This window comes from Toxorhynchites rutilus, chromosome 3 (genome assembly GCF_029784135.1).
Source record: "Toxorhynchites rutilus septentrionalis strain SRP chromosome 3, ASM2978413v1, whole genome shotgun sequence".
Lineage (NCBI taxonomy): Eukaryota > Metazoa > Arthropoda > Insecta > Diptera > Culicidae > Toxorhynchites > Toxorhynchites rutilus.
The window spans coordinates 110,296,624-110,309,948 of record NC_073746.1 but is presented as its reverse complement, the minus strand read 5'-3'; the positions used below and the strand labels follow the sequence as shown (position 1 = coordinate 110,309,948).

Genomic DNA, 13,325 nt, shown 5'->3' with positions numbered 1-13,325 from the left:
AATTCAAAACAAATTAAATGAAACAAATTCCTTGGACGGGGTTTGAGTTATACTCCAAATTATTTTCATTTTCAGACTAGGTTCCTTGGGTGGAAATACTTATTGAGTCACGAAATCTCCAGTGTGTCTGATTTCGTGAAATGAATATTTTATACTTCCCGAAAAACTTCAGTGAACTATTAAATCAATCGCAAGCACAACGTAAGAAAAGTTCACCACCAGTCTCGAATGGGCTCACGGCTCCCGTCCGGGTCGCCCAAGTCCCGCTGTTGCACTCCAATTCAATTACGTCAAACAGCGGTGCGTTTTGTAAACCACCACTTACACAGACCCACGCCGCGAAAGTGAAACAACCGGTGCAAGGTAAAACAGTGGAACTGAGCGACTAAAAACAATAAATACACCACCACCACCCACTTTCCGGAGCATTTCGGGTACCAGCTATTCACCACGATCGGATTGCTCTTCGAATCGCGAATCGGTCAGGTGACGAAGACGAGCTTTTTCGCTGTTGTGGTGAATTCGTCACCAACCACCAACCGAGAGACCTCCCTTTCACAAGCGACGAACCTCCGACGAAGAGTGGAAGCTTTCGTGAGCGAGGAGAGGCCGACGGCAGCTTAAGACCTCCGCTCCGATCCGCAATTCCATCCTCTGGGGGAGGATTTCAGGTGGTGGAAAAATCAGTCTCTCGCAGACGGGCAGCATTTTCGCGTGTGGTTCCGAGATTGCTCCACTATTCTCCCGTCGATTTTTTTCCTTTCTGATTTGTTGTCTTCGCCGTCGAAAGCTTTCGGTTTCTAAACCCGTAAGACACTGAGAGAGCGAATGAGTAAAGTAGTTCGCTCCAAGATTTTCTTTTCGTTCGATCCGATCGTGGTCACACAATTTCTGGCTGGCAAAGCACCTCAGCAAATTATTTCCAGTAATGAAATTAGTTTAAGAGAAGTGCTCGCACGAGAAGCACTGGAGCGGGTTTTGTTTCCCCTTTTCCAAACCGTTTGCATTATTTTCTGCACGAAGACTCAGTTTGCTTGGAATTTGAAAACCAGCAGTTTACATCTTCAACCACGATCCACGAGCTGAGTGTGTACTTTCGTCTAGACGTTCTGGAGTTTCGTTCTTGGGAAATAGTTTGCTACGGTCTGTCATTTCGGGAAGCAAGGCGTAACAAAAAAAAAATAAAACGGAAGGATTCGGAAACGAGCCTGCAGCAGTCCGGAACGAAGAACGATCCCGATAGGAACACACGCGAGTTCGGCAGCATTCATCAAGTGGCCATAAGAGTGATGTGAATCTGTTTCATGGTTTTCGGTTGGTTCCTCGTCTGAAGATAGTAAAGCAAAAAAAAAGTTCATGAGGATATTGCAACAGTTCATTCCATCGCCCGTCTGATCATGCGTTGAGTGGATTTGAGTTTGAAAAGCCCGAAGCACCTGCAAAGTGGGAGGAATATATCCTTAGCACCACGGTTAAGTGAATTTAAAAAAAACGAGCTGAAAGTTGAATAAAATATATTTGAATATTTTTGATCGCAATAGCACGCAATAGCTAGTAGTGTGGGTGTATATTTGGCGGTGTGATCGATTGCCAATTTTACGCCTTGTATAGTTGCATTTATTGGTGCAAGAGGAAAAAAAATCGATGGCGAATCAAGCTGTGCTGTGAGAGTGCTACATTATTGTTTGTCCAACACAATCGTCCTATTTTTCGAAGGCAGAGAAAAAAAGTGTACACATATTTTGTAGTGAAACGAGATCAGTGGGATAGAATTGTCGGAACAGGAAGTGGAACAGATAGTGTTTTGGAAGAGTTGACACAGAGCGAAAAGATTGATTGGGACATAGTCCGAATAGAATAGCGCGCTACAATCCCTCGCCATGATGGAGTTCAGCGTTGGAGTACTCTGGCTTGCATGCCTGGTCCTGCTATTTAATCAAGGTGAGTCCAATGAGGGGGTTGGCGATGATCGTGGGGGAACGCAAAAGCGATTGTTTATTGGAAGTGACAAAGTTAGGATTTTCTTCTCTGATATCAAATCGTAGAATTTTGAATGTTCAAAAACTAGAGTCATTAATTTAGATATGAAAGGCGCTTTACCTAGACCTATTAAACATGGATGGAAATTAGATTGTATTCAATTTTCTTATCTGATGTTTGTTTGTGGTGAAACAACATTATCTATAATTTAAATTTTCATTTATAGTGGTATATTGATGGAAATATTTCTATTAAAATAATATACACATAATTATTATCATACATTTTTACCAAAAAAAAAATCGGTAAGAATAGTTATTGTTTTTATTAAAAATCATTTTGGGTTCGCTCTAGCTAGTTCGCTTAGCGCTAGGAAAAAGTTATAATATTTGTCGAAAATATTTTGCGAAAAAGCGCAGTTGTTCCAAAAAAAATTTATAAAAAAGGGGAAACAATTGGAAAAAAAAACAATATTTGCACACTGAAGTAGATCTTTTTCCAAGTGCATATATTTTTCTTTATCCGGTATCTTCTCAAACACAACACACTTTTTTTAATTTCGAAGGCTCAATTTTTTTTAGATTTAAAACTTTTTGAATTTTCATCAGATTCTTGAGTTTGAAAGCATATAAATTTCGAACATCCTTAGCCTCAAAAATTACTTGTAAATTTCTGGACAACATGCGTTGCGATTTCTAACATATTCGGTTTAACATATCCTGATATGTTTGGAGCTGCAACAAAACTCAGAACAGATTCAGCAAAATGAACAGTTTTTTTAAGTGTCGTCAATGTGCAATTTATGGACTGTACAAGATGACTTGCATGTTGCTACGATATTGGCCGAAGCCCTTAGGTTTCCCAATCTCTAAAGAGTGCTTTGGTAGATTCTCATTTTTTTCATAGAAATCTATATTTTACGTTCATTAGTGCTTGAATATACTTCTCGTAATATAACATATAATTTCTAATTCCTCTCTCACATATCGGTTTAAAGCAATATTCTAGTCTAGAAATTTGAAAAAAAAATCAAAATTATTTTCCTTCATATTTCTGTAGTTTGGGCATTCAAGAATATACTCTAGAAAGGACTAATCAAAAATCCTATTATTTACCGAGTTAGAGCCATTTTAGTGATGCGGTATCTAACCTGGTACGGCCATAACAATGGACTTCAAATGCGTTTTTCTCGAAACTAGTTTTTTTCAAACTGGCGTACACGATATCTGAAGTTCTATTGAACCGATTCATGTCGAATTTATATGGATACTTTTTTTTTGCAAATACTGCTGATTAACGTCAGCGGTTAGTTTGCTCCAATATCGGGTTCATTGCTGCAACATTTAGAAACACCTTTCATGTCTTCTTCAACTTCTTCTTGAGGCTTGTTCAATATTATTTTATTTAGCGGAAATGGGGACAATAATGTTTTCTGTCAATGTTTCAAACGTTTCTCGTCTATTTGTATAAAAAAAACATACAAGAATATAATCTCGAAGAGTAGTCATAGAGGATATGATTTTGAAATTTCGAAAAATCAAGTTATGCTTTCAGACTGCCTCCGAGGGATAGTAAAACCTAGTACATACCCGGTCTATTAGGTGTTTTATAGGGTTCATTTATTTATTTATTTTTGTTGTCAGTAATTGGCCTTCAATAGGACGAACTAGGACAGTGGAAAAAGAAAAAAACAACGAATTCCTCTTCCTAGTTACCTACAGATTCGTCAGTATAACCGTTAGAACGGAACTAAGTAATGCAAATAAGAACACTTCGGTAGATATTCAGGGCTTCTGTAAGATGAATATTTGAGAGAAGCTTCAAGGAAATATATTTTTGTTGGAGGAATAAAAATAGATCTTTAAGTATACAATAAAATAATTATCATAAAGTTTCAAAAAAGATTTCATTTTCAAGTATGAATAATAAGAGAAAAAAAAAACCAAAAGATGATCGTCAAATATACCACGTTTTGACATTTAACAAGTGTTCTGTATCAAGTGTTATTATTATATGTTTCAACTATTTTGTTACAATAATATGAATCGTTAGGCAAATAGCTATACCCACTTATTAAAAAATTCATTTCAATTGACAGAGTTCTGATTTCCGCATTTGAAACAAGTTTCAATAAACTTAAGACATATTTGATACTTAATTTTTTTCCGGTGCACGACTCTGAACATGGTATCATTTTTTTTTCAATGTCTTCTGCGTATGTCTTTATGAATTTGATTAGACATGATTAAATTTTTTGAGACGCTTGAGATCCACGAGATCCTTCATTTTCTGGGTAAACAATCATGTTGTATACAGTTTTTTTTTTAGGCTAGTCCGTTCAACCTCTACTGAGCGATTTGCAGAATGGAAATGATTTCATAGGTTTTAGAACATTTGTGACAACTTTTTTTTTATTGATTGCAGCATTGACACTCATTTCATGAATTAAAGACGTGATCTGTTCTCTAGTAATACATTTATACATCCGGTCGTCACTCACCTGATAAAAACTTTTTGATTGGCAAACAGGAATACAATCTGTGATATGAAGTTATATGTAAAAAAAGAGAGTTTTTGAGAGTTATTGAGTTGAGAGTCATCTTTAACTTTTTTAGCTTCAATATAACCCTTCAAGAAAATATTTCGATCAAGTTGTTTATGTAAACTATAAAATGCGCATATGGCAGCCTCTCTCTCATTCGAAAGAATATGTTCATTACACTTATGATGGCGTCTTATCATTTGTATATTATAGAGATTTTTTTTTATATTTTTAAAAATTGTTCCTTTCTTTATCCTTTTTTTTTGTGTACAGTTATCAGGATTACAACATCTTTTCCTCGCATTTAATGTGTTCGTTGCAATGTCTTACTGCATCATACAGAATGATCCGAAGAATGTTCTCTCTTTCTGTTGATTAATCATGTTGAAGATCCATCAAACGATCCACTATTTTGTACATCCTCGGCTTGATTAGAAGGGTATGCTTTCTTTAACCACTGACAATATTTGAATAGAGCAATTCCATGCCAAATCAGTCAGAAAATGGCAGATATTGGCGCGACCCTCTCTGATTTCTTTGAAACCTTCTACATACAGTTGCATCTACCCAAAATCACAACATTCATTATCATATAACGAATGCAGAATCATTATTCTTTTTGCAAAATCCAGACGTTCAACAATTGTTCTCAATAATGGTTTATAATAAATCAGCGATGCAAGATGAGTTTCTTTCATCAGCTTTCAATCAGGATCGCTTTATTAGAATGACATTATTGAACGAAGAATTACTCGCTAGTATATAATAATAAATATTTCATAAAATATTAACCGCACAGCAAATCGAACAATTCCAAGAACTTAAATAAATTTCATGCAAGGTTCAATTGGTGTTTGACAAAATATTTCAATTTTCTGAATTTCATATAGAAAATTGAAAGTACAGAAAATAGGCTTTTGTACTGTTTATGACAATTTTGTGTATATTTAAAAATATAGCAAATACTTAAGTTAGCAGGTGAATTTTTATTCTGATATATCTGCAAAATTTCACGCTGATACTATTAGAGGATTTTTTTCGTCGAAACTCGCGATATGACCAGGAAATCGATGTACAGTTTTGAAAACATCAATAAATTCTGTACGAGCTCCAATTGATACTTTGTCGAAAATCGTCTTTTTTACATAGTTCTTTACATTGCTCATTCATTGGCAGTGTGTGTTTTTACCACGAGATTATAATGTTTGAATTTGTTCAAAAAAGTGCACTTCAGGATATTTCAGAAGGTGATTAAGAATCACATTTGATCGAGGAAATCCTTCTATGTATATTATGGAATCTCAACTATGACAGAGTTTTGTTTTGTTGCTTCAGTTACTCAGTTGAATAAAAAACAAAAAGGACGCTACTTAAGGGGGACCCCATATTGTAAGATCGGATCTTCGGGATTTTTTTTTCGGATGTTGAAATTGAAGTTGTGTGATGGTATATTTTGGGGATTGGTTGAGATATATTTGAAAATGTTTTTTTATTTTATTTTTGGATGCCGATACAGTGATTATTATATGTTGGCAGCGGAGGCAATATTATGCTGTTGGCTCTGTATGCTCTCTCTAACACAGTTTCAGTATGTTTTTCTCAGAATTTAGTGGACCAATCTGGCTGATTTTGTTTTCAGCATGTAAAAGTGAATTATCTAAATATTTACGTAGCGGCTTTTCAAAAAATCGAACAATTACCAAAATGGTGGGCATTCGTATAAAATTGGCTGTTTATTTCAACAAAAATAACCATTTAAAAAATCATTCAAAATTTAAAAACTAAGTTATTGAATACGGCTACCTAACAATTGAGTTAACTCGTTTTTACATGCTGATGAAATAAAAACAGCCAGGAAGGTCCACTGAATTCATTTTTTCGACATCCAATGTAGGTTCCCCTCTTAGAGGTAGACACTCCAATACCTTTCATTTCATTTATCTCGGGAAGTCTACGGCCGATTCAGCTAGAATACGTAAAAATGTATTTTCTACCTGAAAGTGTAGCTATTTTGCAATTTCCAGAAAAAAAATCCAAATGCGAGCAGATGAATTTTCAAAATCATCTCTTAAAATGCTCGTATAAAATCGCAAAACTAAATATTGAATAACCACTACGCTTCGAGGTAGAAAATACATTTCTACGTATTTCAGCCAAATTTCAGATAAATCGGTCGTATAGATCCGGAAATAAATGTGTCTTCAGGTTTAAAAACAAGTTTTCGTGACCTCACTTGTACTGCGATGTGCTGTAATGATTAAACAAATTATGAATAAGCTGCTTTATATTTTTGGGTTTGTTAACAAATTTGTTTGTAAAAATAGAATATATAAAACGTAAAAATAAAAAGGTCTAATTTTTCGATTTTCCGAGTCGGGCGCTATATTTTTTTTATTTTTTCATGAAAGCTGAGATTTTTTTTACATAACATATTCAAAAATCTGGTTTTTTATTTGTAGTTAGTCGTTAGTAGTTTAGTAGTTTTTTTTATTTTTAGTTATGAGTTTTCAATGTTGACATGTTTTGGTTGCGCAAGTAGCTTCATGAAATATATAACAGATGAACTAATTTTATCCCGAACCAGAATTGAATCTTAATAAAATAGATATCAATATGGAGGTCCTAATAATCCAAAAAAAGATGTATTGCCTAAATTCATTTTAATTTATTTATAGGATACAAAAGCAATCGTCAAAATCAATAGAAAAAATACTTCTTTGATTTTTGGATAGGTTATGTAAAAACCTTAGTTTTCAAGAAAAAATTTAAAAAAAACACTATAGCGACCTCTATCTTACACCATGTTATCAATGATTACGAAAACAACATCCGATGTTTTCCAAGTGTAATACATTTCACTGTGCGTTTTCATCACGTTTCGTTTATAGCACTCTCAAATTTATCACTGAAGATGTTTCACTTTTGTCACGTTTTTTGAAACATGGGAAGTTATATGAAAAGTTCAATTCATCGTTAATTTATTGAACAAAATTTAAGCAGTATTTTTTTGGGCATTCATGTGATCAGTCGTTCTCACGAAGAAAATCCTTACCATAGAGTTTTACTATAAAATATATACAATGTAAAGTAACAAAATGAGTTTTACTATAAAATATATACAGTGTAAAGCAATGTAAAATGTATACAATGTAAAGCAACAAAGCCCCCGATACTATTTTCATAAGCTTAGAATCAACAACTATGGTTGATTCTGAGCGACTTTCTATTGATTGTGTGGAATGAAATGTACGACCTATGCCGTTTCCCAAGTGTGATCCGTGGAAGAGGCAGTGATGGAATATTTTATTTCGTCCATAGTCGGTGATACATTTTTTGTGATAGCGATGCGGATGCGAATTCATTTCTGTATAGCGACAACTAGGCGAGATAAGCTCATGAAAAATGAAAAAAAGCGAGACGAATTAATCGGTAGTTAATTTAAATAATGTGGCTTGTTTTCTAACGATGTCCAACTTTTTGAATTCTACACTCGACAACAAAAATTAGAGGAACAGAGTGCGAAGTCGAAAATTTTAAGTGAGTTTTGACATGCTGTAACTTCGTGAAAAATCAACGCATATCGATGGTATGTGCATTATTTCGAAGATTTCAGGTATTAGAATATTGTACGTACAAATTTTAATCACGATTTTTTGCCAACTAACTCAACAGCAAATCCAATTAACCCTATCAACCAGCTTTTATTCAGTTCCAAGAACGTTTCTGTAGGACCTTCCCACACAGAGATATTTTAGTTTGAATGAAAAAATACCCCTTCGTATTTTTTCATTCAAACTAACCACCACATCGCAAATCGAAAGGCAGTTTTGAAAACTCCAATAAATTTTGCACAAGGATAATTTGTTACTTTGACGAAAAAAAATATTTAAATTTTTTGCATCGATTTCAAAAAAGTGCCAAAAACAGGATATTTATAGTGCTTTACAAAATCTACTGTTATTCTGCAAATATCGCAGAAAGTTCTAATGTTTGCACGCAAATTTTTAGCCTACTGTATTCCCTAAACATCCGTGAACGTTTCATATTGATACGTACAGCCGTTTTTTCTGTTTCTATATTTTTTTTTTGTCGAGTGTATATAAAGTGGCTAATGCTATGCCAAAATTTATTACACTGAACACTCTGAAGAAGTCACTGTACGACAACATATAACAGAAGATTATTCATGAAAATTTACATACTGGGGCACATAGTATTCACAAACTCATAAATATTATTTCCAGGCCATGTGTTTATTTCTAGACCAAAGCCCAAACGAACGCAAGAAACATGTTTGCTACGAAAAAAGTGGGACATATTGATGAAACTAAAAGACAGTGACTCATTCAAAACACAAAGTGCTCAACGACACAGTATATATCGTACGTAAATCACAAAAATGCTCAAGGAGAAGGTTAAAATTGTGAATCTGTATGTCATCAAATCATCACAATAAGACAAATGAAATATGCTGCTGAAAGTTATTTTGAGTAATTTTGATATTTGAATTAATTGACGATATTTATTCTATGTTTTACTTTGAAGGAAAATACAGCATGTTAGAAACGTCTGTACACTCAAGCGACGAAAACTAGACAGTAGCATTTCTTCTAGAATGATTCGCTTGCAGGCTAAGAAGTTTGCGCTCATAAATGTCCATTGATGATAATTGAGAGACCGAGTAACCCTCGACGGTTTAAAGATACTGCCCTTCCAGTCCCTTCCTTCTCTCGAGGATCATCTAATGTCTGAATGATCCGGTAACCATCTTACGAATGGTTCCAAAATCAGTTTGCTTTGGAGGTTTGTAAGTTTCTGATCCGAAAAAACAGCCTGAAGCTCTAAGCTATTAAGGAACTGAAATTTGTTCTGAAAATGAACTGAAAAAGTGTTTCTCTGCCATCAAATTCAACATCTACTGCCCAACAATGGAAAAAAAAGTAAAAGTAATTCAAAACATAACACTTGTATACCATGAACATTTTTAAATGTCAATTATGCTAAGTTTAAAAACATTGGGCAAGGCACGGAAAAAATAACATTGAAAGATATAGTATTTTGTACACTATATTTTGTTAGATTGTGTTGTTCCACGTGTTCATGTGATTAATATAGTAAAAAATGTTTTCCGATAAATTTCGCAGGTTGAACAGAAAATTTAAACATTAAATCATACATATTGGAGAAAAAACGATTTTGCGTTTGAATAAAATATCTGTTTTGAATAAATCACGTTTCCATTACATCACGCGAATTTTTTTTTGAGCGTGATATAATCGAAACGTAACGCAATGAAAATGGTCATCTCGAATTTCAACAAGTAACCCCATAAAAAATGTTCAACACCTCGAAAAACACCCCATGCAAAATATCAGTTCAATCTGACTTCAGAGAGAGTGGCGCAAAGCGGTAAAAGTTTGAGTTTTTTGAAAATCGAAAAATCTCTCAAGGGGGAAGCAAAGGAAATCGGGGTTTTGGAAAAAAAAATGATGTCAAATGTCTTAAAATGGCATTAAACGTCGAGATCTATTGTCATCTATAAAAAATATTTTTTTGTCGAAAACCGGCACTCTGGGACTGGTTTTTTTTTCGGAGTACGAAACGAAAAGTATGGTTTTGGGTGCCAATAAAAGCAGTTATCTAGATTTTTCATTCGGAACTTGCTACGATATGTTGATTTGTACGATAATATACCCTATGCAAAATATTAGCTCATTCGGACTTCATTTACTGGTGTCACAAACGTTAAAATTTTGGCGGTTTATTTGAACCCCTATGTGGTTTGACGTAGGATCTATAGAGAAAAACGTACTTTTTCGTTTGTTTCACGTCATTCTCAAAAGCTTCGAGATAAAAATTTGAAAAAAATACTGAATGTGCATCTTACTACGGTGTATCAAGAAAAAATATAAAAAAAAATCATCAAAAATTTTAGTACTAAAAAAAATATTGAAATTTTGAATTTTTGTTTGAGATTTAGAGATTCAGTACTACTCTAATTAATATTTAAATGCATTTCTACGGCTTATATTTCCAAATAGTCTGGCTGGGTAAGGGAGTAAAAAGTCCCCCAAACCAAATCACCAGCTGTATGGAAAATCTTGTATAGGGTACTAAATCAAACATTTTGGCAGTACATCTTACTTAGGTGTATCGATCAATATTTTCAAACAATTTTTTCATTAGAAAATCAAACATTTAAAAAAAATTTAAATTAATTTTTATCTTTATTTAAATTAAATTTTATTTTTTTTATTTAGACATTCAGTACTACTCTAGTTTGTATTCAAATTTCTTTTTCCTACGTCTATTTTAAGTATATGTGATTTTTTTCAGAATTTTTAGAGTGATTTTCGCGGTATAAAAAAAATTATATATATTTTCAGGCATTTCGAAATTTTGAAAAAAAAATATTACTCCGAGACCTAATTTTACACTAATTTTTATTTAAATGCGTTCGTATGTGTTGTTTTTTCTACATGTAGCGTATTTTTTCTTGAATTTTAAAGAGGATTGTGCGAAAACAAAAATGTTTTTTTGGCCTTTGGGCATTTTTAATTTATTTTGAATTTAGAGACCCATAACTGCTCTAATATTTTTTAAATTTTGTTTTCCATATGTCTAATTTTTGTCGGTATATTTAGAGCATTGCGCTGTACAACTTTGTTTCTCGTATCTTAAAATATTTGAGATTATCTTTACATTGGATTTAGATGGTTTACCAAATTCATATGAGTCAGCAGTACGATAAAGCTCTGTGAGAAAAAAATTAAGTCATTGTGGAAAGATCATTCGGATTAATGAGAAGAACACTTAAAAAATCCGATTTGTTTTTTTTAGTTTAATCTTACAATTGAAAACCACGAATACAATAAAATAATCGATTTCAAGGAAATAAAAAAATAATGCAGACGATGAAGAAAATTATTTTTGTGCGTCGCAATGCTCTTAAAAATTCAGGAAAAATTAAAAATTAAAAAAAGACACATACTAACGCATTCAAATAAAAATTTGAGCAGATGTGGATCTCAAAGTTATATTTTTTTCAAAATTTCGAAATGCCAGAAAATCTATAACATTTTTTTGTACTGTGTATTTATTTTTTTTATTATTAGATAAAAAAATAGTTTGAAGATATTTGTAAAAAAATTCTTCGAAGATATTTATCAATCTAGAAAAGCCGTAGTAGCACATTTAAATATGAATTAGAGTAGTACTGAATCTCTAAATCCCAAAAATTTTTTTTTCGAAATTTCAATACTTTTTTAGTACTAAAATTTTTGATGAATTTTTTTTAAATATTTTTTCTTGATACACCGTAGTAAGATGCACATTCAGTATTTTTTTCAAATTTTTATCTCGGATCTGTTGAGGATGGCGTGAAATAAACGAAAAAGTACGTTTTTCACTATAGATCCTATGTTAAACCACATAGGGGTTCAAATAAACCGCCAAAATTTCTTATTTAATATCCTATACAATATTTGCCATACAGCTGGTGATTGGGTTTGGGGGACTTTCTACTCCCTTACCTAGCCAGACTCTTTGGAAATATAAAAAAAATATTTTTTGTACCGCGCAACACTGAAAAAAATCACACATATCTAGAAAAGCCGTAGAAAAACATTCAAATATGAATTAGAGTAGTGCTGAATCTCTAAATCCCAACAAAAAAGTTCAGAATTTCAATATTTTTTTAGTACTAAAATTTTTGATGATATTTTTTTGATAATTTTTCTTGATACACCGTAGTAAGATACATATTCAGTATTTTTTTCAAATTTTTATCTCGAATCTTTTGAGGATGGCGTGAAATAAACGAATAAGTACGTTTTTCACTATAAATCCTACGTCAAACCACATAGGGGTTCAAATAAACCGCCAAAATTTCTTATTTAATATCCTTTACAATATTTGCCATACAGCTAGTGATTTGGTTTGGGGGCACTTTTTACTCCCTTATCCGGCCAGGCCCTTTTAACGTTTGTGACACCAGTAAATGAAGTCCGAATGAGCTAATGTTTTGCATAGGGTATATTATCGTGCAAACCAACATATCGTAGCAAGTTCCGAATGAAAACTATTTTTATCGGCACCCAAAACCATACTTTTCGTTTCGTACTGCGAAAAAAAAACCCAGTCCCAGAGTGCCTGTTTTCGACAAAATTTTTTTTTAAGAGATGACAGTAGATCTCGACGTGAATTCATTAATTTAAGCTAACTCTCAATTATGGGGGTGAGTGGAGGAAAAATATTTTTTAAATGCTTTGTTATACTTTTTGCTGGTTTGTCTCTGAGTGGAGGGAAATAATAATTTAAAAAACAATAAAAAACGCTGATAAACGTTAAAATGTTCAAATTGAACATTAATTGAATTCATTTTTAGTTAGATGCGTCGCAACAGACATAGGGCAAAGCTAGTCATGAACAAAATAAAAACCTATGCCCAGTAGAAAGAGTATAAAGAATATAAAGAAAGCGTCAGTATCTAGAGCTGTGTAAATGGTATTTTCCATCTGTTGAAAGTCTCAATGGGTTTTTCATGATTGGAGACAACTATTAAGAAAAAATGATACGGACTGTGTCTCCACCCAATTTTTTCCCTGTTGGGTACATTTTTCACTACGATCAGTTATTCGATCTATTGTGGCGGGCCCCTATTTGTTGCAAGCCTTAACAGGGTGTCGTATCGCTATTAGTTGGAGTGATTTCCACTTGCTGACTGTAGGCATGATCCCATTAAGGTATTATAGCACGAATGAACTTTATTGCCTTATTGGGGGAAGCTATCCAAACATCTGAG

At 33.2% G+C, this 13,325-nt stretch overlaps 1 protein-coding gene across 2 annotated transcripts in view; it reads left to right on the top strand.

Moving 5' to 3' along the window:
* The first annotated feature begins 689 nt into the window (after positions 1 to 689).
* LOC129780566 (mucin-2) overlaps positions 690 to 13,325 on the top strand; it is a 437,053-nt gene continuing 424,417 nt past the window's right edge. Inside the window, exon 1 of one of the 2 annotated variants that reach the window (XM_055788951.1) lies at positions 690 to 1,941. In XM_055788951.1, coding sequence (XP_055644926.1) covers positions 1,881 to 1,941 — 61 coding nt within the window. In that variant the 5' untranslated portion in view covers positions 690 to 1,880. The remainder of the gene's footprint in view (positions 1,942 to 13,325) is intronic. The other variant, XM_055788949.1, reaches the window with a different exon arrangement.